This window comes from Plectropomus leopardus, chromosome 7 (genome assembly GCF_026936395.1).
Source record: "Plectropomus leopardus strain MGB_pleo_1.0 chromosome 7, ASM2693639v1, whole genome shotgun sequence".
NCBI classification, from domain to species: domain Eukaryota; kingdom Metazoa; phylum Chordata; class Actinopteri; order Perciformes; family Serranidae; genus Plectropomus; species Plectropomus leopardus.
Window position 1 is genome coordinate 22,506,010 of NC_142182.1, and position 22,973 is coordinate 22,528,982.

The 22,973-nt window shown below is 39.0% G+C and overlaps 2 protein-coding genes across 3 annotated transcripts; both read right to left on the bottom strand.

Moving 5' to 3' along the window:
• Positions 1–475: 475 nt before the first annotated feature.
• On the bottom strand, positions 476–7,905 carry wee1 (WEE1 G2 checkpoint kinase). Its single transcript, XM_042496042.2, has 10 exons — positions 6,925–7,905; positions 5,656–5,870; positions 5,136–5,202; positions 4,102–4,274; positions 3,611–3,879; positions 3,325–3,414; positions 3,109–3,194; positions 2,839–3,009; positions 2,320–2,465; positions 476–1,636 (listed from the first exon to the last, which is right to left on the bottom strand). Exons 1-10 carry the CDS (start codon positions 7,411–7,413, stop codon positions 1,480–1,482), a joined length of 1,863 nt encoding a protein of 620 aa, XP_042351976.1. The 5' UTR covers positions 7,414–7,905; the 3' UTR covers positions 476–1,479.
• Positions 7,906–8,801: 896 nt separating this feature from the next.
• znf143b (zinc finger protein 143b) lies at positions 8,802–22,114 on the bottom strand. Of its 2 annotated transcripts, XM_042496497.2 has the most exons (15): positions 21,674–22,114; positions 19,577–19,692; positions 18,012–18,200; positions 17,775–17,855; positions 16,983–17,179; positions 16,184–16,252; positions 15,322–15,438; positions 14,788–14,863; positions 14,364–14,489; positions 13,191–13,370; positions 12,817–13,044; positions 12,425–12,573; positions 11,322–11,474; positions 10,764–10,892; positions 8,802–9,174 (listed from the first exon to the last, which is right to left on the bottom strand). In XM_042496497.2, the coding sequence occupies exons 2-15, from the start codon at positions 19,680–19,682 to the stop codon at positions 9,091–9,093; spliced, it is 1,884 nt and encodes a 627-aa protein (XP_042352431.1). In that variant the 5' UTR covers positions 19,683–19,692; positions 21,674–22,114; the 3' UTR covers positions 8,802–9,090. The 2 variants fall into 2 exon arrangements, with proteins under 2 accessions (XP_042352431.1, XP_087936340.1); XM_088080214.1 differs by lacking the exon at positions 19,577–19,692.
• Positions 22,115–22,973: the final 859 nt, after the last annotated feature.

Here is a 22,973-nt window from a genome sequence, read left to right on the forward strand (position 1 = left end):
GACATTTTAATGGAATTTTTCAGGCCATATCATAATATGCCATTTTTTATGGCATAATGTGTTACGATACAATTATATGTAAAATATAATATTTTACAATATTCTCATGGCATAAAAGACTTGTATAGCTTGGTGAGACTTTTCATCACATAATATAGTAATACATTTTTATATTTATCTTGGGATGTATTATTGCATTGTTTGAGGCATACTATACAATGACATTTTTAACATTTTTTCCTATCACAAAAACTGATGACTGTACTTTTTTATACAATGCTAAATAGGGATAATTTATTTTCCCACATCACTTGAGCCTTAGCTTGTAGAAAACCATTTCAAAACCTGTTTTAGATGGGGGACAGTAATGTATTGTGACTGTTCTGACTAAAGCTCTTGATATACTGTAATCTGACAGATTTCCAGTGTTTGACAAGTAAGCTCCTTCAAGACATAATCACACAGGTAACTGAAAAAGGGGTAGGTGGTGAGAATTTATTAAAAGAAAACATGTACAAGTTTCAACAACACAAAGGTTGTTTTAGGTTAGAAGTTACAAGAACAAAAAGATGAGAAAAACATTTTTAAACAGTAACTGAAGATGGGCATCATGGGGAAAAACACAACACGTGAGAACCTCAAGAACAGGACAATGATTGTTCTAATGCTACAGGCAGGGTTGGCAGCACCAATCAACAGGGGAATTCAAAAACACCATGGATCAGTTCTGATCTCACAAATAATGAGTTAGCTCACTGGTTTTGGTACTTCAAACAAAACGGATGACTTTCCTCAAGTGACATGATCCATTCTCCGTCCAAACAGAAGAATTAACATTAAATGGGGGACATGGACACCTGTTCCTTGAAAATAAGAGCCAATGACCTCTAGAGCAATCCAACCTGAAATGGGCCAAACCCTGATACACACAAAACATCAATAGCAGCAGAGTTTTTCTTTTTTTCTTACAAAAATGTGGCAAGTTCCAGATGTTGCCTGCAAAGTGCTCCATTACAAACACAGAAATCGTCAGTTCTCAGACCCTCTGGTACCCAGCATCAGGCTTTTGACAGGCAGTAAGGTGCACATGGCAAGTACATTCACACTGAACAGAGCTTCACTGCGGCTTTGATCCGCTGCCAACCGGCTTCGGCTTTGTCGAAGGAAGTGCAAGGACAGAAACGGAGAGAGAGCCTGACGTATATGCAAAACTTAAGGAATGATAGAGTGTAAAAAGGTACAGTAGCTACCTTTCAGGACTGAGTTTATTTTCCAAAGAAAAATCCATTGGAAAAAAGGGGCTGAACTATGTTGGCAAAGAAAGTCTTTTTCGGATGAGTTCAACAGTCTATACGTTCGACCACCACTGACAGGGTTCTCTCCAAAGCAAAACTAAAGAGGCCGTTTCATCCGAACGGGTTTTGATTGAAAGGTCCATGAGCCTTTGTGTGTCATTTTCTGTCAGTGTGGATTAAAGTCTCAGTAGATGGTGAGGCTGACTGACCTGTTCATCTTCTTGCCGATAAGTCTGGATGTTCTGGGGTTTGACTGGACTGTGGAGCGGGTCAAGATCCTGTCAGTGGTCAAAACCTTCTCCTCTGCTGCAGCTCGAGCTTGCTGGGCCTTCTTTAGCTCCCTGAGAAAGATAAAGATGTTAGTAAATCATGAGACAAGTTGGCTTGAGTCCGTTTCTCTGAATTTAATCTGCAGTCGGGGAACAACTAATGATTGTTTTTTTTTCATTGTACATTAAATATTGATTATTTTCTCAACAGAGAAATGTATAATCAACTTACAAGAGTCCAAGGAAACATCTTCAAATGTCTTATGTTGCAACAACAGTCAGAAGCCCAAAGAAATTCAGTTACAGTAATAGAGGACCAAACAAATCAGAAAGTATTCACATTGGAGAAATTGAAACCGGAGAATTAGTGTTTTTCTTGAATCAAAATGATCAATAGTCAAAAATAATAGCAGATTATTGTTATGTTAAACAACTTATCTGATCATTGCAGCTCTAATCTGCAGATTATTTTTTCTATCAACTGTCAGATCTATAAAATGCCAGAAATGTAAAAAACAAACATCGTAAACACCAAAAGCACAGGGCCAGATATTTAGACATCACATTAAAAAAGAAAGCAAGATAATTAACCAAAGCAATCATTTTCGTTGATTAAAAAAATTCAGTTTAAAACTAAAAAAAAAACAAACAAACAAAAAAAAAACAACAGTACAGATAATTTGATTGATTTGGTTTTACTATCCAATAATAGTAATGATTGCTTTAAAGGTTTTTCTGTGTTGTTGAATACTTACTTTTGAAGCAGTGCGTTCTTGAACTTTTCTGCGTTGAGCTCGACTCGCAGCTGGTCGGCGCTCATTCTAGCAGCAGTGAGGAGCACCGGGTGTTTGATGAGGTCAGAAGTTGATGGTCGTCTACTCGGATCAGGGTGGATCATCAGCTGTAAGAAACGACAAAATATAAGATTATCTCATAAACAAAAAGGAAAAGCTGCTTAAAATGACTTTTTTTGACTTTGCTCTGAACTTATGATGTCTTTGTTTAAATACTAACTTGAGCCACAATTTTAAACTTAAAATGATGAAAATGTCTTATAGATACCTCAACCAAAAAAGGGATTCATTTGCCCCAAGATGAGTACAGCAAAAATAAATAAAAACAAAAATCACAGCTGTAATGTTAAGAGCTAATCTAATGAATTTAAAATATGCAGCATTATGGACATGCATACATCATTTAGCAAAGGACAAAATATTTCTGCTTTTATTTGACAGAAACAAAGACATGGAAAAAACAAACATATTGTCCATTACCTTGAGTAGACTGAGAAACTCAGGAGAAAGCACTTGTGGGATGGCAGAGAGTTTTCCCTGTCGGATATCATGCCATTTGTCTCCGTTGGTGGGAAGAGGCTCAGCTCCTGAGGCACTGACAACAGTCAGAGCAAGAGCAAAGATGTCCGCCTTTGTCAAATTACTGTAGTCCTACACGAGAAAATCAGACCAATGAGGGGAAACGTTAACACCTGTGTGAGGCTCTTATTATTCAAAAGTAGAGGCAGTTAATGACGCAAGATGATAAACCTCTTGTAAGACTTCATTGGCCAGGTATCTGCTGTCACCTTCCTCCACTTGTGGATTGTTTGCACGTGTCACATGACCAAGATCACCTGGAGAGGAAACAAATGCATAATCAAGCCAAGCCATGCATCTACAATTTAGAAAATATTTGTAAAAACAAAAAGAAAAAACAATGACATAACAAAATGATCACAAAAGACGACAGTAGAAACAGCCTACCTATTTTGTAGACAATGCTGGTGGTAAGTCCTTCATCTTCGTCACAGTCATCACAGCTTGTTACAGACTTTCGTGAAATAAAAATGTTGCCTGGGACAAAGACGGTAACATTTCTATTAGTTTATGACCAGAAACAATTACTGCAAAGACTCTTATCTGCTGTAAAACTGCAAACATAGATCAACAATCAAGTCTGTTATCTGTAGAATTTCTTCAGAAGCAGTAGCTAAAGCCCCAAATCATTGGTACTTCCATTGGTACAATTTAAACATCCCAAAGTACTCACTGGGCTTGATGTCCATGTGCACCAGAGACATAGAGTGGATATACTTGAGTCCTCGTGTGACTTGCAGCAGCAGATCTTTCAGCTCTAGCTCTGATAGGTAGCTGAGCCGCCTGTAGTTCTCCGTGATGACGTCAGATAGCGTGCCGCCGTTGCAGTATTCGTTCTGGATGAGCATGTGGTCGTCCTCAGCCCAGGCAGAGTAGTAGCGCACCACGTGGGGATGTTGGCCCAGCACGGCATGGGCATACACCTCCCGCAGGGCATTCTGTCTGTGGAGGAGGGGAACAGACCATTTTAATTAAGCCACGTCTGGGGGAGTTTTGTAGTTGGAATGAGGGACAAAATGTTGCCTTTACTGTAACAAAAGACACTTTGGACTTTAGGGACTTGTTAACTTCAGTTAACAAGTCCCTAAAATCAAAAACAATCACATAATCTTCTTTAAGTGTTTTCTTTTTTTTTTTCTTCAGATTGCTGTATAGTCAACTTACTCATCAACTGATCCTGCCAGAGGTTTCTTTGATCTCTTGATGGCATAAATGCAGCCATCAAGTCTTTTCACACACTTGAACACAGCCCCAAACTCCCCACATCCGATCTTCTCCAGCTCGAGGAACTCTGAGGTGTACCTGGACATCATGTTGCTCTCCATCATGGTGATCCTCTAAAGGAAAAAGAAACATTAATAAAAAAAAAATGTAAAAAAATTCAGTTGCTGAGCATGGCCTCTGAACCTGCGCACTGGTTTTAAATCGGTTTGCATAAAAGTGTACGGAAAAGAATTTTACTAACTATTAATGTGTACCATCTCTGTGTAGTCTGACTGTAACTCATTTGTTATGATGCTTACTCCATACATCCACTTGTGCTTTACTAATGTCTTGTTTACATTAAATACTCCTTACTGAATTTATCTGGATAGCAAAACAAAGTAGAGCTGAAATAATTTGTCAAAAAGTATTTGCTCAACAAGATACCAAATATTTGCTTTTTTTCTGTAAATTTTTGCTGCTTCTGTCTCTTTTATAGCAAAGTTAATTAAATATGTTTGAGTTTGGGACCTTTGCATAGCATTTTTTTGAAATTGTACAAACATAAATAAACATTTTTTTACATTCCTTCTGAGTTTTTTCATTTCAAACAGTAACGTTGTACCTACTTTTAAACAGCATTTCTTAAATATACATCTTTAATGTAATTTCTAAAAGTCTACGTTTTTGTTCCTTATCCATGCAGCAAAACACATTTCTTGTATAAAAAAAAAGATAACAACCCAATAATAATAATGATAATAATTTCATGACATCTTTATGATGACAGGCTTTATGATCAATAAACTAAAAAACAGTCGACCAACAGATGAATAAATAATGCAAATGGTATTAGTTGCAGCCCTAAAGCAAGATTTGGGATGAAACTTCTTGCAAAAAATTGCACAAAGAGTCTAGAAATAAACAAAATGTTCTGTCCATATGCGAATCACTACACATAATTAATGCAAATCAGATGAGCAAGTCTTAGTTACCTTGGATGGCGGCAACACTTCCTCTTCTCCTTCACCATCACTCGCCTCCATGTCTTCTCCACAAGAGCTGTGAAACAGAAGACAATAGAGGTTGTTGGTTAGCATTCTGTGCAGCAGGGGGCAGCACTGGGGGCTTCACAAGCACATGGCAAAGTTCACCAGTAACCAGAAGGTCTTGGTTCACAGCCAAAACCCCCTGGCTTTGGTCAACGGCTGTAACGAATCTGATTATTATAACAATGGGTTTGATCTTTGATCAAGTTAACAGGTAAACTTGTTTTGCACAGCAACTATTAACAGGTTTTGCATTACAGTAATGACAAAGATAAAAAGTTATTTTACAGCAACTAAACAGGAAATGTATAAACTAAATACTGACTGCAGCTTGTCAACTCTCCTGGACATTTTGGAAAAAGTTCTACAACCAGCAGGGATTTTTAGGTACAAGAGAATTTGGGGATTGATCCCTCTCTAAAGATAGAAAGTATTTCTAAAAAAGTTGGACAGATGGACAACATACTCATTCCAGTGTGCTCTCTTCCTGTTGTTTCTTTGCTGTGTGGCAGACTGGATGAGCAGCGAGTCTGGTGTAAAGGGGTTAAAGTTGACCAAAGGGGTCTGCTGTCTCCTGCTGCTGTCTGTGATTGACTTTCCTGAAGGCTCCACATTCTTGAACAGGGCAACTCTCCTGCTGGAAGATCCCGGGCCAGATCCTCTGGCTCTGGACAACAAACTCTGGAAGAAAGAAAAAAGAGACAGATTATCGTTAGTTACATAAGAGCAGCAGAGACAACGAGGTAAAGATTTTAAAAAGCTGACAATCGACTTGATAAAGATTTTGATTTCAAATAAACCTGGTTAAACAATTTCAAAGATTTTCCATGACTTTTAAAAGGACCCATTTCCATGACCGCTCACTACATATAACACAAACAGAACTGTATAGTATGCTCACTCAGAATGTTAGTTTAAAATTGAATTAAACAGCCACCTTTTTTCACTTGTAATTATTAAAACTATGGGCTGTCAATACACTGTCCTGACTTTTCCTAAATGTTCAAGGGTTTTATTAATTCCATAACACTTGACTAAAGAGGTTGTGGGGGTGAGAGGTTGTAACAAAGTTTTAATTTTTGTGCTTAAAAGGCAAAAAACAAAAACAAAAAACAAACATGCCCAGACATGAAACTGCAGGTCACCAAATCATCTGGCTAGCTGACTACAGTGGGAGCATTATGCAACAGTACAGTTGTACATTAAGTGGGTCACTGTGGTTAACCGACACAGCACAACTATCCACTGGAATTCAAAAAGTTGACCCTCTTCCCTTGTGTTTGCTTGCTGCTGCTTATTTTGCTGATTTTCTTTCCAATTAAACACCTGACTGGATCTAAAAAGCATTAAAATCTATGTGAAAACTGTGATTTTACTCTTAAATGTTGCGCTCGAGTGCAGAATGATATGAGCTAATACCTAAAGTTTAAAAGTGTTTAAAACTGCAGCCAAATCAATGTGCAACAGTGATTTTGCTGTAAAATGTTGGGCTCTAAGTTTCTTTCATCACAATCACATAAGCTGATACCTAAAGTTTAAACGTGTTTAAAAAGCAGTCAGGTCAAAGTGCAAACAGCCATTTTACTCGAAAATGTTGTGTTCAAGACTTGTTTGTTGTTGTTTTTTGCAAAATCACATACGATGATACCTCACATTTATGTGCAAAAATTTAAGTAAATTCTGTCCATAATCTCAAATAAACACCGATAAAAGTATTTTATCAATAAATACTAACCTTTGGGGTGTGCGGCGTGTCAAACAGTCTGAGTTTTCTGAAGGTCTTATGTGGAGGTGTGTCGGGGCAGTCTGGGATCGGGGAGCTGGATCCTTCCCCGTCGTCCTGCACATACGACCGCTCCGGTGAACCTCCGTACAGCCGAGACGCCTTCCTCGGTGACGGTGAGCAGTTGGCGAAGAGGACACTGCTCGGTGATCGCAGGTGAGACGGGGAACCAAAACTCTCCTCGTCCCAAAGCTCCACGTCGTCGTCCCCACCGGAATGGTTCAGGGGACTGCTGCCGCCTTCCAGCCGTTTTCCCCCGGTGCCCCGCCGCACTGGCATCGGGGAATCCATCTCCGTGAAGCCAGACTCCCCTCCGGTGCTGTTGTTAACGTCCTCAATGAGTTCGTCTTCCCCGTCGCTGGATGCGAACTGTAGTTTTTGGCGAATTGGTAGACTCTTAGGACAGGGTGATCCGTGTCGATGGCGACTGTAGCTCGACATTTTCAGGATTTAAACCCCGGCGGCGTCGACGGGAAAAACACGCGGTTGGAACCCCCACCACTGTTTGTGGCGTTTGTAATAAAAAAAAACCCAAAAAAACAAGAAGCTAGTCAAAGTCAAACTACCTTATAATAAAGGTATTGGTTCGAATAAAAGTGGCCAAAGGTTTTGTAAAACACTTTAAGGTCCGTTAGCATCCCAGGAAAGTTGTTTGCTAACTCCAACACGCCCCTCCAATGCTGAGAAATGGCACCGTTGGCTAATGTTAGTGTTCTCCGTAAGAGCAACGTCCCGAAGTTGGCGTTAAACTAACAAAAAACACTACAACTACCGGGTCCAGTCGAGTATCAGTGTCCGTATCTACCTTCTTGATGGCTCGCCGACACCGAAACTCATCTTATCGCAATAAAAGCAAACCAATGTTTACAGCAAAGTTTGAATGAGTCAAGAGCTGCCTTCTTCCTATCACGCGCGTGGCAAAGGACTTCCCGCGACCGTTGATCACGTGCCCCCGCACAGCCAATCAGAGCGAGTCTCGAAATTTTGAAAGCTGGGCGTTCCAGAGAGGTTTCGGGAGGAGCTACGTCATCGGTGGCACTGCAACGATCTGGCGCGAACGCGATCCTTTCAAGTCGCTGGAGTCACATAATTACATTAACTTTGAGACAATGCGTCCATTATTAAGACGGCGAGATCAAGAAGCTACCATACATGAAAAGATTAAGGTCCAAACTAAATAAACGCCAATCTGATCAATTTACACAAGACACATTACGTCTACATCAATTATTTTGCAGTAATAAATCTGTTTCGAGTAATTCAAAAGCACAAGTGGTGGAAACTATATTTGCTTAAATACTGCAATGAATAAATGAGTAAAATACCACTTAATGCATAATAAATGATAACGTAATCACTGAATATATAATAGTAAAATGTAGTTTTTAGTCATTAAATTTATGACAGCTGGAGTGTTATTACTGATGCAGTTGATGGATGCAGTTTTCTTTCTTTCTTTATCTTTAAATCATGAAAAATTAAGAGTTCCATCATAAAAACGCACTCAATTGCAAGTAACATCAACATATCAGGCCCCGAATTCACCTGAACAGTGTGGGGGTACATGCCCATAAATGTCCTGAACACAGAAAATAAAAAAATACAGGTGAAGGGCAGAGTCTCTGCAGAAAAGAAAAAGTGATAATTGATGATTGAGAGAGATTACTGATGTATGAGTCCATACATTTTTTAGGAAAATCCTGCATAGTATATCAGGAACTGAATCTATACATGAATCCACACATGTATAAAATTTCTTTCCTGTATGTGCCTAGGGTATGTTGTATGTTCAACACGGATTAAGGTTTTCAAAATCAAGTACAGTCAACTAATCACACACTTTTTCTTTTATTAGAAATAGCATTAGCTGTACACTGCACTGTGCACTGTGCACCATAAACATTAGAAAGCATTTTACCCTCTCCCATCTATTAGGTCGAGGGACAAAATAGCATAGCAGAGCTCCAGTTATCAAAATCCTATTTACACGTAAAAGCTAAATCCTTTTGTGAAAAAGAAACAAAACAGATAAACATGGAGGAAGACCTGTGATTTCTCTTGTTGATGTAGTCCAAATGAGATGGTATTGATCCTAAATCATTGTCCATAATTAGTCCATCAATCATCCAGACCCGGCGACTCCCCTTGCTGTATTCTTGATGCTATTCTGATGGCTTCCTCCAGCGACGGCTGATCACTGAGCTACAGAGAGAAGTAAAACAATGTGCTTAAAACAAACAACATCCTGATAACTACTGTTATCTAAAAACTACTCCTGATTCACTCTGACACCGCTTTAAAAGACAATACCACCTCTGACTGTGACTGCATCTAAAACTTCTGAATTTCATGGATGACTGTGGCAGGACAGTGAAAGGTGGAAAAGGAGGGTTTGCTTTTTATTAACATGACAGAAAGAGCAGAACAAAAGAGTAGTAATATATAAAATTAAAAAATAATTTCACAAATGTCTTTTAAATGTATTTGTTTGTTTGAAGTTGTTGCGTGTCCATCTGTAAACCCGCACATTTTTCATTCTACAATTCTTTTTTTTTTTACCACTGCGTGGTTTTTGTAAATAACAAAATGATCTCTGGTATAATTTTTTCAGACTGGTGCTCAGGCAATGGTCTGGTTCTCCCCTGCCACTTAATTGGATGCTGTCAGACTTATTCAAATAAAGTGCTTTGGGGAAATTAAGTGTTGACTTGTTAGGAATTAATAGCATTTACAGTTGATTTAAGAAATAAAGGGGGGAGAATTGATAGGTGCCTCACTTTTTACAGATCATACTTTTCACTCTTTGGGTATGGGGAGAGGTATCAAGTATTTTGAAGTCAGGAGGCTCAAGTCCAAGTGAAGTCTCAAGTCATTGGTGTTAAAGTCCAAGATGAGTTGCAAGTCTTCTTTGATTTTGTAAAGTCTAAAGTCATCAAACTCGTGACACTGACTCTGATGTATTGAAAATTTATTTAATGTTCCTCCTTTTTTGGTGAAAAGCTTTTGAACTGGTTTTGAAGCAAAAATAAATAAATAAAATGACTTAATTGTCATGATTGCACTGGCTTCCTTTTTGTTTGTTTTATAAAAAGAGTCCCAGTGGTTACCATGAATTTGGATTACATGTAAACTCACACTCCAGTGGTTGTTAGGTTTTGTTTTAGCTTAATACCTTGTCAAATGCACCAGCAGGAAGGCAGCAAAACACCCACACCCCTGAGCCAAAACCCACCTACCAATGATTTTACTTAGTGTTTAGACAAATAGCTCAACAGGGTGGGATCTGGGGAGGGATTATTTTGGGGGGAGGGGTAATTTAAATACCCTCCTGAAACTCCTGTCAGTATCATGTCAACAACAAAACACGGTGCAGTTTTCATTAAAAACAAAAAAGATTAACACAGTCAAGCAGCAAACTGTGGGATGAATACAAAGTTCATGGCCGTGTCCACACATATACACATATCTAAACTTTTTCTGATAAAAAAAAAAATTGTCCACATGACCTTTGTTTTACCAAGTATCTCTGCTAACATTAGAATGCAAAAACAATCCCAAACATTTGCCAGCGTTAGACAGGACCTAAGAATGACCGATGTCTCCAAATTTGGGTGGTGTCTGTCGTGAACTTGCTATCCCAAATAATTAATTTCAAACGTTCCCTACATTTAAACAAAATGGCTAAGATAATGTATCCAGTCGTCTTATTCTATAAAGTGAATTAAAGAAATCACTAATGGATACCCACACAACCACCACACTAATCACTCATATAATGTTGTTCCACTAACCTGCACAGCGATGTGAGTGCCGTTGGAGGTGGCCAGTAATGTAACAGGATGAATGCTGTCCTGCTCTTGGCTGTAGCCCGCCTCCTCTACAGTTTGAAACGTGGCCATGTCGGGTGTCATGATGGCCACCTGAGGGAGACAAAGACAGTGTGAACAAATCAATCGACTGCTTTGGTGTTAAATCACAAATCAATTAGTGTGAGCACACCTGGTACCACGATGAGGGGTCCAGCAGAAACCTGCTGGTCAAACAGCCATTAAAGGCCTAATGTCCAACAACAAAGCTAAAAATGGGCAGACACCTGATGAAGACGATTGTGGTGTGGCTGTCTGCTTCTTAACATTTGAAGTTAACATTTCTGGGTTTATGGACTACATTTATTTTCAAACTTTAGTTACTATGACACAGAAAACTCTTAAAATATTCAGCTAAGTTAATGAAGTAAAGCATTAAAACATGAACACATGAAAGTGCAGTGAAAGCTAGAAAACAATTAAAAAAAATATTCTAAAAACATTTTTGTTCAGCCGGCACGCAAAACTTGGTCAGTTGTTTACCTGTTCATCTGAGCCGTCTGTTGTTACCATAGTAACTGAGTGAGCACCTTGCGTTGCCAATTCGTGGGCTGGGATAGTTATTGTTGTGCCTTCTTGGGTTACCATGGTGATTGTGCCACCCATTGCTTGCAAGTCTGCTTCAGAGATACTGACCTGATGTGAGACACATACAGAGTTAAAAGACTTAAATCTAATGCAGAACAACATGATCATGTTGGGTTTTGACATTTTCTCTTCAAAAATATAGTTTGCTTCATAGTCGCCTTGCCTTAAATCCTTTATTGTTTCAACAGCAGAATACATAATAGGCACAAGAAACCACAGTGTTAGAAAAAAAATTGTACAACATCGGATAGTGACGGAGCAATGGCAGAAGGGTTGACCCAAAAGCTGGGTGGATGGGCTTGCGATGAAATGTCACTTAAGGGGTTAAGTTTTGTTGACAAAAATTAAATGTCACTATAAACAAATATAGGTGATTTTTAAAGGGTATATATATACACACTACAAAACGTGCATGGACATGATGATTAAACAGCTCAAGGGGCTCACTGGTCATTTTATATTCCCCTCTGTAGTATTATTTATCATTTTACTTTGCTTGTTTGCCATTTCTCAAAATTTGTGTCTTTAAAATACTATACAAATAAAGTTTTATTAGTATTGTCAGAGTGCAGGGGCTACTTTTCTGAGTGGGCAACCCCAGAAGTTGTTTCTCTGTTTCCCTTGTCAAAAGGCCTATTGTATTTTTCCACTGGATTTCAGGTTATTGCAGAAAAAAAGCTCTGTGGCAAATAATCGTTTGTGATACTTAAAGTTTTTGTACATTAAGATAATCTTCACAAATGAACACCACTTTATGATGTTTGAAGCCTAAATGCAATCGCCGCAAGTAAAAAAAGCTAACGTAATGTTATAACAAACTACACCACTGTTACCTGACTTTATTGTCCCCCCACTTCCTGAAGTAGTGGGTACATGTTTGCTTTGATGAGGTTTTTTGATAATTTAGCCTTTTAGCCAGCTGGCATGATGTGGCCATTTTACATCTTTGGATCTTTTGTAACGCATTTATTATTTATGATGTCACTGCAATCCGTTACCTGCTGTTGTGTACCATCCTCCTGCGTTACCAAGGCAACATGCTGCTGACAAATCATGTCTGAGGTCTCCACAGGAACCTGCTCCGAACCAGAGTCTTCTGCCTCAACCACCGCTGCTGTGTAGCTGACGTTGGGATCATCAATAGCATCTAAATGGAGATTGACACATATGGTGAGATAATGCTATTCCATGTTATATTGATGTCATACATTTACATTTCATTTATAAATATCAAATTCTTGCATTGACAAAGCTGCAACCAGAGCTGCTTGATAAATTAACAAAACAATTACTGAAATTGTGGTTTGATCTTATCTCATAACATCTTATTGGCCTCAATTAAAATCTGCTTTTTAGAGAAATGCCTCTGTATCATTATATTTTTACTGACCTGTTGGGGGTTCAAAGTAGGCCTCCTGTTCCTCTTCAATGGGTTCTGTATCGTTGTGCGCTGTGCGTTTGTGCATGGCGAGCGTTGAGATCTGCTTGTAGGTTTTCCCACAATGGTTGCAGATGTAAGGTTTGCAGGGTGTATGAACCACATGGTGTTTGTAAAGGCTGGAGTATTCTGTGAAGCGCTTTTCACAGCCAGGCACTGTGCACACATATGGTTTCTCTCCTGCAAAACATTCACACAATTGTGCAAAACTTAATATTTACTACATACTTAACTTAAAGGTCCATACAACTCAAATAGGACACCAGAACACCATTTCATAACTCATTGCAAATTTGTGGAGACAGAGTGTGATGTAAAGGACCCACCAGTGTGTATCCTCATATGATTCTTGTAGTTGGTGGCACTGGCAAATGACCGTCCACAGGTTGGCTCAGAGCAGTAGTATGGCCGCTCCCCGGTGTGTGTTCGGATGTGAACTTTGCGGATGTTGGAGGTGGTAAAGGACCTGCCACAGCCTTCGACTGGACATTTGAAAGGCTTCTCTCCTGCAGACAAGGACAAGGATGTCAAGGTTTAAAAGGACAGTTCACCCCAAAATCAACCAGTGACCAGGACATGATTTCTGGAAAGAGACATTGCTGTTGAGTTTTCAAATGGATTTTCGGGCGTTTTTAGCACAGCGAGCTGAGTGCCATTTAGTTCCGTTATATTTTCAGAGAGGGCAGACATCTCTACAGCCGATATCTCCAACATTCAGTAAATCACACCAAAACAATCTATACTGATAAATACCATAACAGGCAAGTGGAAAAATATGTGTTTTTAGTCCTGGGGTTAACTGTCCTTTTACGGAGTTACCCAGTTTTACATCTCAGTATTTTACCAAAAATATATTGTACTATATCGGTCTATTTAAATTTTTGGTTCAATTCTTGATTTACTAATGCTGTGACCAGTTTTATGTGCTAAAATTAATGATGATGAGTCCTTTTGGACTTAACTATGAGTTGAGTATAAACTCTAAAGGAAATAATCAAATAGGCTTAACATCACACTCACTAGTATATGCCTCCCTATCACATTGAGATTAACTGCAAAAATCCTGCTGTTTTTTTTGTTTTTTGCAAAAAAAAACAGCAGAACCTTGGCATCCTGCTTCTCCTGATGACCATGCGCCAAAAAACCTCTCTAGCATTTTAGTGGCTTTGTGGAGAAATTCAGCTCTACATACTCATCTTCTAAAACCTGGCAACAAATTTTGGATGGTAGGCCCTCCACCCTAATCTGTGTTGTTTAAAAAAGTGGTGGTGCAGGACTCTAGTCTTGTGGTTTTGACCAAAATAACACAGTTTTAGCTGCAAACAATCACTTCTGTATTAAACAAACACCCTTCAGGCCAGGAAGAAGTTATCATTCAGCTCCCAGCGGCAGCAAACAGCAGACAAACCCTGTGCGAGACCTGTAAGTCATAAGACATTTATACACCTTTGCAAGTGAATGTGCACCACAATATATTGGTGCTTGGTATTGTTGGGTACCTGTATGAGTCCTTGTGTGCTTCTGAAGGTCTCCAGAGGTTTTGAAGGACTTGCAGCAGTTCAGCTCTTGACATCGATATGGCTTCTCCCCTGTGTGTGTGCGTGAGTGACTCTTCAGTCCATACCCTTAAAAGTGCCATAAAAACATAAAATGAGAGTCACTGAAAGTCAGTTAAGCCCTTCTACTGATGAATATATTTTAATTTCTGTATTATTGTTTGTTGTAACATAAAAGCACCTCAGACGGATCAGAAGTGTTAATTTGTCATGAAAATATAATAAATATATATTTATAGAGGTGTTCAATCAAAACAGCAGTCAATAAAGAATTCAAAAGTAATTTGTCAATTTTTACATGAAAAATAAATGGCTTAAAAGTCAGTGAGACAGCTCAGAGAAACAACATTTAAGTGTCCGCAGCTACCTGTTGCAAATTTCTTCAAACAGCCGATATAGTCACAGACGTATGGTTTGTCTCCGGTGTGGGAGCGTTCGTGTACCTACAAGACACAAAAACAAAACTGTGTAACAGAGAGGCTGAAAAAGTAAATTAACAACATAGGAAGATACTATGAGAGAATATTGACTTTAAGTAAAAAAAAATGTTGTTCCGTTGTGCTTCTCCCAGATTAAAAACATCTCTCAAATAAGATATTCCTTGTCTCCCTCCGATTAACACAAAGTTATACATGCTTTCATTTTCTCTCGCCTGGACTATTGTAATGCACCTCATGCGGGTATCAGTCAGAGCTCCCTTTACCGACTCCAATTCGTGCAGAAGAATTGCTGCCTTGTTTTTATCTGTTTTTTTGTCTGAAAAGCCCTTTGTAACCTTGTGAAAAGTGCTATATAAATAAAGTTTATTATTATTATTTATGAAACAATCCCACACTTGAGTAAGCACAAGAAAAAAGAATACATATTATTGCACACACAACCACAGAACACCCACACTTACCTTGAGATGGTGGGCAGTGGTGTAAAGTTTTCCACAGCCATCGTATTCACAGCGGAAAGACTTCTCTCCTACATTAGAGCCTCTCCCAGGCCTGTTGTCTTGACCCTGTAACACAATCTGAAAGAAACATGAATTAGACTCCACTGTTCCTTTTGGAGAAGGTTTAAACTACATCTACCACCACGCGGTTGTACGCCTCCGTGCACCAGTAATGTTGCACTTACAATTTACTCTGTCTGTGAAAACATGGAGGCTTCACACACATCTCCCCCCAGCAGCAAAAAATATCTATACAATCAGCACAGTTTCAAGGTGGCCACCCAAGGTTCTTGAGTTATAGCCATGAAAAAATTTTATGAGGTCACTATGACCTTGACCTTTGACCACAAGATTTTGTAGTCAAAGGTCAAGGTGGACAAATTTGAGGAAACTCCCTCAAGGCTATCTTCAGATATGACAATCACGAAAATGAGAAAGATGCAAGGTCACCATTACCTTAACCTTTGACCACCAAAAGCTAATCAGTTTGTAGTTGAGTCCACTCAAATGTTTGTGCCAAATTTGAAGAAACTCCCTTGAGGACTTCTTGAGTTATAGTGTTCACAAGAATGAGACTGACAAGGTCACAATGACCTTCACCTTTGACCACCAAAATCGAATCAGCTCATCACTGAGTCCAAATGAATGTTTGTGTCAAGTTTGAAGAAATTCCCTCAAAGTGTTCTTGAGATAACGATTTCACAAGAATGTGCCAGACGTATGTACGGACAACCCGAAAACATAATGCCTCTGGCCTCAGCTGTTGCCGAGGTGGAGGCATAAAAACATCATGGAGGAAATACTAAAGAAAAGATTCTCTTACCCGCATGTGGACGCCAGTGTCTGCTTCCACTCTGCCAAAGGACCCCAGGGGATTTTCTATATTCTCCACCTGACAGGAAGGAGAAAGGACACTTCTGATTAAAGATGATGCATGGCCAGTCTTGTCTATGTGTATCATTGTGACTTTTTAATGGTCAGGCAGCGCAGCACTACATTGTAATAATAGCAATGTATTTTGTGCAATTTAAGACATGTCTTAGGATTTCTATGAACCTATTTTGAACATCAGTCAAAACAATGCATATCCAAAACTTTTCCAAAACATTCTGTTGATTCCAAACCATTTCCAAACCTGAAAAACAGTTTTTCTTATTTCATAACTTTTCCAGAAATTTCAGGATCGTGGGATCCCTGCGTTGCACATCATACATTCAGAGGAAAATATATCATAATTCAATATACATACATTTAACACATTGTTGACACATTGTTAGGATTAATTTCCTAACTACTATAAACAATAAACAATACAAATTAACATACTGTGTGATGCAAAAGCTGTAAATGGAACATCACAATATTACAAGACAAAAGTAACAGTATCAGTGCAGGAAAAAAAACAGGTAAAAAGATTCAGTTTTATTTACTGTATAGTACAACATAAATATATTACTTCAAAACAAAGTAGGAAAAAATTAATTTAAGTAATTAAAGATATTATGGCAATAAATAAGCAAAACTATGAACTGAGAATTTCAAGCTTGTGCTCTTGATTCTGTCATATATTAAGTTTGCCAGACACATCAATACAATGATGCATTTTTTAATTTTTTTTTTACCTTGGTGGTGTACTGTTCCAGCACACTGATGGTCTCGGGGTCTATGGCTGCGGCCTCAGTCTGCAGGTCTGCGATGGTGCCATCAGCCTGGATGGCCAGGATGGTGTTGGACTGGGGCATGTGCACTGTGTGCTGGATGTAGGCAGTGCTGCCGTCCTCCAGCTGCACCTCCTGCAAGCCGCTCTGGTCGTATGCATCTGCACAGAAACAAGGAGAATGTAGAGAGAGAAACTGGGCTCAGGTCCAGTATGACAACGGAGACGGGGCTTTTTTGCTCAGGGACGATGAAGAGTTTCCTCCACAACTGTAATCCAACTTACTGTTTCTTTGGACTAAATCACTTAGATACAAAAGAGGTTTGCTAATAGTTTAGGCAGATTTTTTTATTTATTACACATTTCTGGATCTGTTTTTTAATTCCCATGAAAAAGTGTCAGAGATTAAGCATATTTCAAAACACTGAATAGGTTTTTAATGTTGGATTCCTTTCTTCTTCTTTTCTACTCATTTTAAGTTAGTAATATATTTTCTGTTGTTAACTGTGTTAAACTGAGGAAAATAAAAATAAAAAATCTGAATTAAATGACATTACAACATCACAAATGACTAGTACAGTGAACTGAATATGACTGGTAAATTATAACATTGTTTGTGTTTGAATGTTGTTTTTATACTGTTTAGGAAATAAAATGACACGCTTTAAAACTGTAAAAGATACTGCTAAAAAAGAGATGACAGGAGCTTCAAGTTCCCTGAGAAAAATCAAGCTCTTAGGGGTTAAACATGTTTTACCTTTGGGTGTGTGAATGTAGGCTGTTGTTCCATCTTCAAGCTGAACTGCTTGCCCATCTTCAAGCTGTAAACTGTCCCCTCCTACAACAACAGAAAACAGAAAAAAAAAACAAAACATATGGCATAACGACATCCCCGAGAGAAATTTCTGCTGAGCCTGAGCTTCTGGATATCTCTACAGTATGTACACAGTAGTTAGATGGCATTATGTCATCGGGATGAAAGGCATATATATACCTCCTTTAGGCACTGACACATGCTGAACGTAAGCAGCAGAGCCGTCCTCCAGCTGGATCACCTGGCCATCCATAATCTGTCCATCTGAAAAGGAAGCTTTGGAGTCATGCTGGATGTATGCAGTGGATCCATCTGCAAGGGTTACAGCCTGCAGGCTCACTGTGTCCATGCTCTCCATCTGATCACCATCTGAGGAAATGATTTGAAAATGACAATGAGTCTTCCCCACATAATGTTAATCTATGTGTGGCTGTAGCTGAAGCTGACGGGGAAGGGATCTGCAAACTTCCTCCTTTTTTGTTTGTTTTTGGGTTTGTCCCTTTGCATCATTTTGTATCTCCTCTCTAAATTCTGGGGATCCATGAGCCCTGTGCTGGCGGAGATCTTAATAATTTCTTTTTTCCTCAGCAACACTTTGTGGAGTTTGATTAGCAAGGTTGATGACTGATCAGTTGGTCCTATCAACGCTGATCAGGTGGATGGATGAGAGGAGCAGCTGCTGCAGAAGCAAGTGAAAATGACCTTTTAGAACCAGCGCAATGGTTGAGTTTTACTTTCACGGGGCCTGGTATTTTACTGCTCCGTCTGTGCCCAGAGTACGCTCTGCACCCCAAGAATGTGGTGCAATGAACAACTAACAGTATTGTTAGTTGTTAGTTACTAATATTATAACAGTGCTTCTCATGAACAATCCAACTCTACTCTGTTCTTTTCTATTTCTTTCTAATGCCTCATATTGTTTATAGTCCAGTAGATACTCATAATGTATACTGTGTTCTTATTACATGTATTATGCATCTGTTCTTGTACTGCTTTTGTGAAACTTAATTTTTTTCTGCTTGGGATCAATAAAGTTTGGGTGTGTTAGGAATCGCATAGTTTTGGTAGGATCTGCAGCTGCCCATACAAAGTACATACTGTTGCATGCTGTCTGCACACAATTGAGACACAGTACTTCTTCATGACACTGCACCCAGAATGTTGACCCTCTTACTCATGTATGTTGCCATGGAGATAAAATAAATCGTCCTTCGCCAAGCTTGCCAGAGATGGAGGTCACCCCGGGGATCTCTGCTATTGTGTCTTTGCAACATAATATGGATTCAGATATCTTATATTACTAAAATTAGCCTACATATGCATTTCTCTATCATTGCTTTGTTCGTGTTTTTGTTGTTGGTAATCACTTAAACAATTAATATTCCTAAAATAACCATTCAACTAGTCATCAGTCACTTGAATGCGCTGTCATCCGTCATCGCGGCTTCTGTCAGCTGTCAATCAGCTGTCTTCTGTTTGCGGCATAGTCGATGTGACTGGCATGCTGAATCTGACATACTAGGTACTGAGACAACCAAATTTTTTTTCTGGTATACATTATAGCATGATAGTATGGGTATTCGAACGCACAGTGTGTTTTATTTATGCAGCAGCAGTGCAGCAGAACATCAGATATGATAAAAGAAACTGAAATAAAATAACAAAATAATTGTTCCAGTTGTCCACCTGAAGCTGTGTTTTAGTCTTTTGTTACAACGATGACATGTTTAGGGTTTGGAGCTCACCTGCCACAGTCACAGCCTCTGTCAGACAGAGGGTGACCGGCTGCCCGTCTGCATCGTGAAACTCTGCCATTCCCTGCGAGTCCCGGTTTATCTGGGCCAAGAGCATGCTTTAGCTGCTGCAGTGGAGACACACGCAGAGGACACATTTAAAACTTAAGCTGGTGTCTACTTTTCAGTACAACACACAGAAAGACACTGACACAAGCCCAAATGATGGTGATAAGACAGCTAGCGGTGTGATGATGACGTGCAATGACTCAAAACATAAGCACAATTTGGAACTGGAATTGAATTGTGAGGTCCAAAAAAGTTCCCACCCCTTACAAATATACACGCTAAGCCTCAAGTTTTGGGAGGGTGGTTGCCTTGTTCACCTCGTTGAAATAAGGATAGTTATACACAAATCGCATAGATGCAAGGCTATCAAAAAACCTGCAGGATCGAAACGTTGTCTTCAATAAACTTTTGTGGCGTGGCGCAAGTGTGCAGGTGTTTCCTTTTTGCCTAGCTTACCTCTTCATACAGCATATAAGAGTTAGCAGCATTTATTAATGTCATAAATGCTACTTGCCAAAAAAGTGTGTTATTTTATAAGAAAATTAGTGCTCATAACCTGAATAAATTCATGTTTGCAGTTGTGGGGGAAGTATTCAGATCTTTCATTTGGGTAAAAATACTAGAGCTACACAATGAAAATACAAATACTAACAAGTACAGGTCAGCATTGAAAATCTTTAAGTCAGTAGTGTAAGTATAATTAGGAAAAGGCATTTCAAATATTAAAGTAAAATCAGTAGATTAATAAAATGTCCCCTGTGACTATTAAATTATGAAAGTAGATATATTATATCATTAATGAAACTTGTATATTTAACTAGTATTAATTTTCAGCACTGCATTGATTGCACTTCTGTCTGTCCTGGAGGAGGGATCCCTTCTCAGTTACTCTTCCTGAAGTTTCTAACATTTTTTGTTGTTGTTTTGGAAAATTGAAATTCAAATGAAACTGCTATTGGTACAGCCCTTTTAGGCATGTTTTGTGATTGGGCTTGATTAACTTCACCTGACTAATCTCTAAGGCCTTTTGGATTGCCTTTGTGTATGAAATGTGCTATATAAATAAATGTGTCTTGCCTATTATTACTAATACATTGAGCAGGATTTTACTCCTGTAGTTGCTTGAGGTGGGGCTCATTTGTACATGTTCTGTGGAAAACTGTACATTAATTCAGCTGTAAAATACTAAATAAGTTTTTTGTAAATTTTTGTGCATCAATGGAGTAAAACGTACAATATTTCCATCTGCGATGTAGTGATGTAACGTTGGAAGTATAATGTGACATGAAATGAAAATATTCAAGTAATATATAAGTGCCTAAAATGTGCACTCAAGTGCAATACTTTAGTAATTGTACTTAATTTCATTCCACCACTTCATATTTCATCTTCTGTCAGCCCTGTTGTTTTTGGCGCTTGTTATTTTGAATATAGCATTTGGAGGCTAGCTAGCTACGATGTTAGCACAACTATGACTTGACACATCTGTGACTCTGTAACGAAGCATTATTAATAGTAATCACTAGAGTGATGAAACGGCTCTGTTGTTAAGGCTGATAGTGCTCGGTTAGCACACTGACAGCCTGTTTGAAAGCTGATACAATATGTCATAACGCAGTGACGGCTGGTTAGCCTCAATACTGACAGCATTGCTAACTACGCCAACCAGAGCTGTCACGTATTTTTTTTTTAGCGGTTTAGTAACAAACTCTTTCAAGCAGATCAATACGTTAATGAGAATACGACTGTTAAAAGTTAATATCAGGAGATGACTCTGTGACAGCTGAAGGGCTAGCTAGCTGTCTCCATGAAGCTCCCAGTCGAGCTCCTAAAAACTAGCGACGCAGTTCGGACACAACAAGAAGCTAATTAACGATAACATAAGCATTTTGACTCGGTGGATGTCAATTTTGTTTCATGTTAAAACAGTATTTCCCGTCCTTCTTTGAAATTCTAGCCTCAGCCTGTCACTCCCTCTCCCTCGGAGGAGATGGCTGTGGGAATAATGCATACTGGGTAAAAACCAATTTATATACTAACCTCTGAAAATTTCCAACAATTCCTCCTGTTCGACCACCATGCACCAGTGCAGGAAACGCTCCGCCGTGTCCACACACCAGGAACATGTATGACAGTGGAATCCTCCGGCCGATGCTCCCGCCTACTCGCATTTTAGACGCAATGATTGGTCGACGCGTTCATAGCTCCCACTCTGATTCGTCAACCATGTTCCAATCGAGGCCGCGTGTTGCAGTTATTCAGTGTCCTGGGCCCCTGGCAGACGCCATTCCGCGTCGGTTTTCGTATTGTCTCGGGCTTTTCGCTGAAAATGCGCTGCGTCGTTGTGGAAAATAAATATTTAAGCTTCAGCATAAAACGACAGTCAACCAAGACTGTGGACTACAAGCCACGGTGTGCCACAGGAGGTGGTTAGATTTGTACCTCGGTAGCATAAACAGCGATGTGTGGGGAGTTTTTTCGGCATCCATGTTGAAAACAAGGTCGTGTGGGTAAAAAAGGGGGAATGTGGGCAATGCAGTGAAGAGAGGGATGAAATGTCCAGCTGACACCCGACAGTACAAACTACACACAGCATCACATCTGAACAGCAAACACAAAGCATCTTCTGTTATCCAAAGCCCGATTTCAACTTAAACTTGAATATTGTTGTAGTCTATAGAAAATATATCCAGACAATAATAGCCTTCACATGCCAAGAAAACACGCCTAATAATACAATTCTCAAAAATGGCATAACAACAACCTAGTAATAACAAATTAAGCCAGTTTTAGTAGGGACGGCTTCGAATAGCCTACATTAAGACAAATTTTGAAATATATCCTAGGAATAGGCTAATTGACTAAGAGGCTGTTAGTTATTCATGCGAGGGCAGGAGGTGGTGCAAAACGGGGGAAGGCACTTAACATACTTTTTTAAGCACTGGGGAGTGAGTTGTGTATTTTGATTTTGCTTAGAGGATGAACTTTCAACTTGAAATGGACGTGTTCTATTTATTTAACCCTTTGAAACCTGAGCATATTGGCCTGACTTCTTTGGGAAGCATGAGAATAAGGCAATGAGCAACAAAAGAAGAAATGACCCAAACACTTATTGGTGTCCTTATTGAAACTTATTGAAATTAGTCCAAAGTAGGCTGCAGGAAAATTACCCGAAAAGTAGTAAATAACAAAAAAAAAAAAGAAAAGAAAAAAAGAAAAATGGAATTAATGTAGAAAAATGCTAAAAAAAATTCAATTCCTTAACACTATGAATATAGTTTCTCCTTGTTTTTTATTTTTCCCCAGAAGTTTCCCTAGCTTTTTAAAAAATAATTTTCTA

What these genes read in the sequence shown, in the direction of transcription:
- wee1 (XM_042496042.2), bottom strand. Translation starts at nt 7,413, where the DNA reads ATGTCGAGCTACAGTCGCCATCGACACGGATCACCCTGTCCTAAGAGT. An exon ending in AGTTTCTCAGTCTACTCAAG is followed by an intron (nt 2,466 to 2,838) that starts GTAATGGACAAT and finishes CGTTTCTTACAG; the next exon opens with CTGATGATCCACCCTGATCC. An exon ending in AAGAACGCACTGCTTCAAAA is followed by an intron (nt 1,637 to 2,319) that starts GTAAGTATTCAA and finishes TATCTTTCTCAG; the next exon opens with GGAGCTAAAGAAGGCCCAGC.
- znf143b (XM_042496497.2), bottom strand. Translation starts at nt 19,682, where the DNA reads ATGCTCTTGGCCCAGATAAACCGGGACTCGCAGGGAATGGCAGAGTTT. An exon ending in TCATATGAGGATACACACTG is followed by an intron (nt 13,045 to 13,190) that starts GTGGGTCCTTTA and finishes AATGTTTTGCAG; the next exon opens with GAGAGAAACCATATGTGTGC. An exon ending in CTACTTTGAACCCCCAACAG is followed by an intron (nt 12,574 to 12,816) that starts GTCAGTAAAAAT and finishes ATCTCCATTTAG; the next exon opens with ATGCTATTGATGATCCCAAC.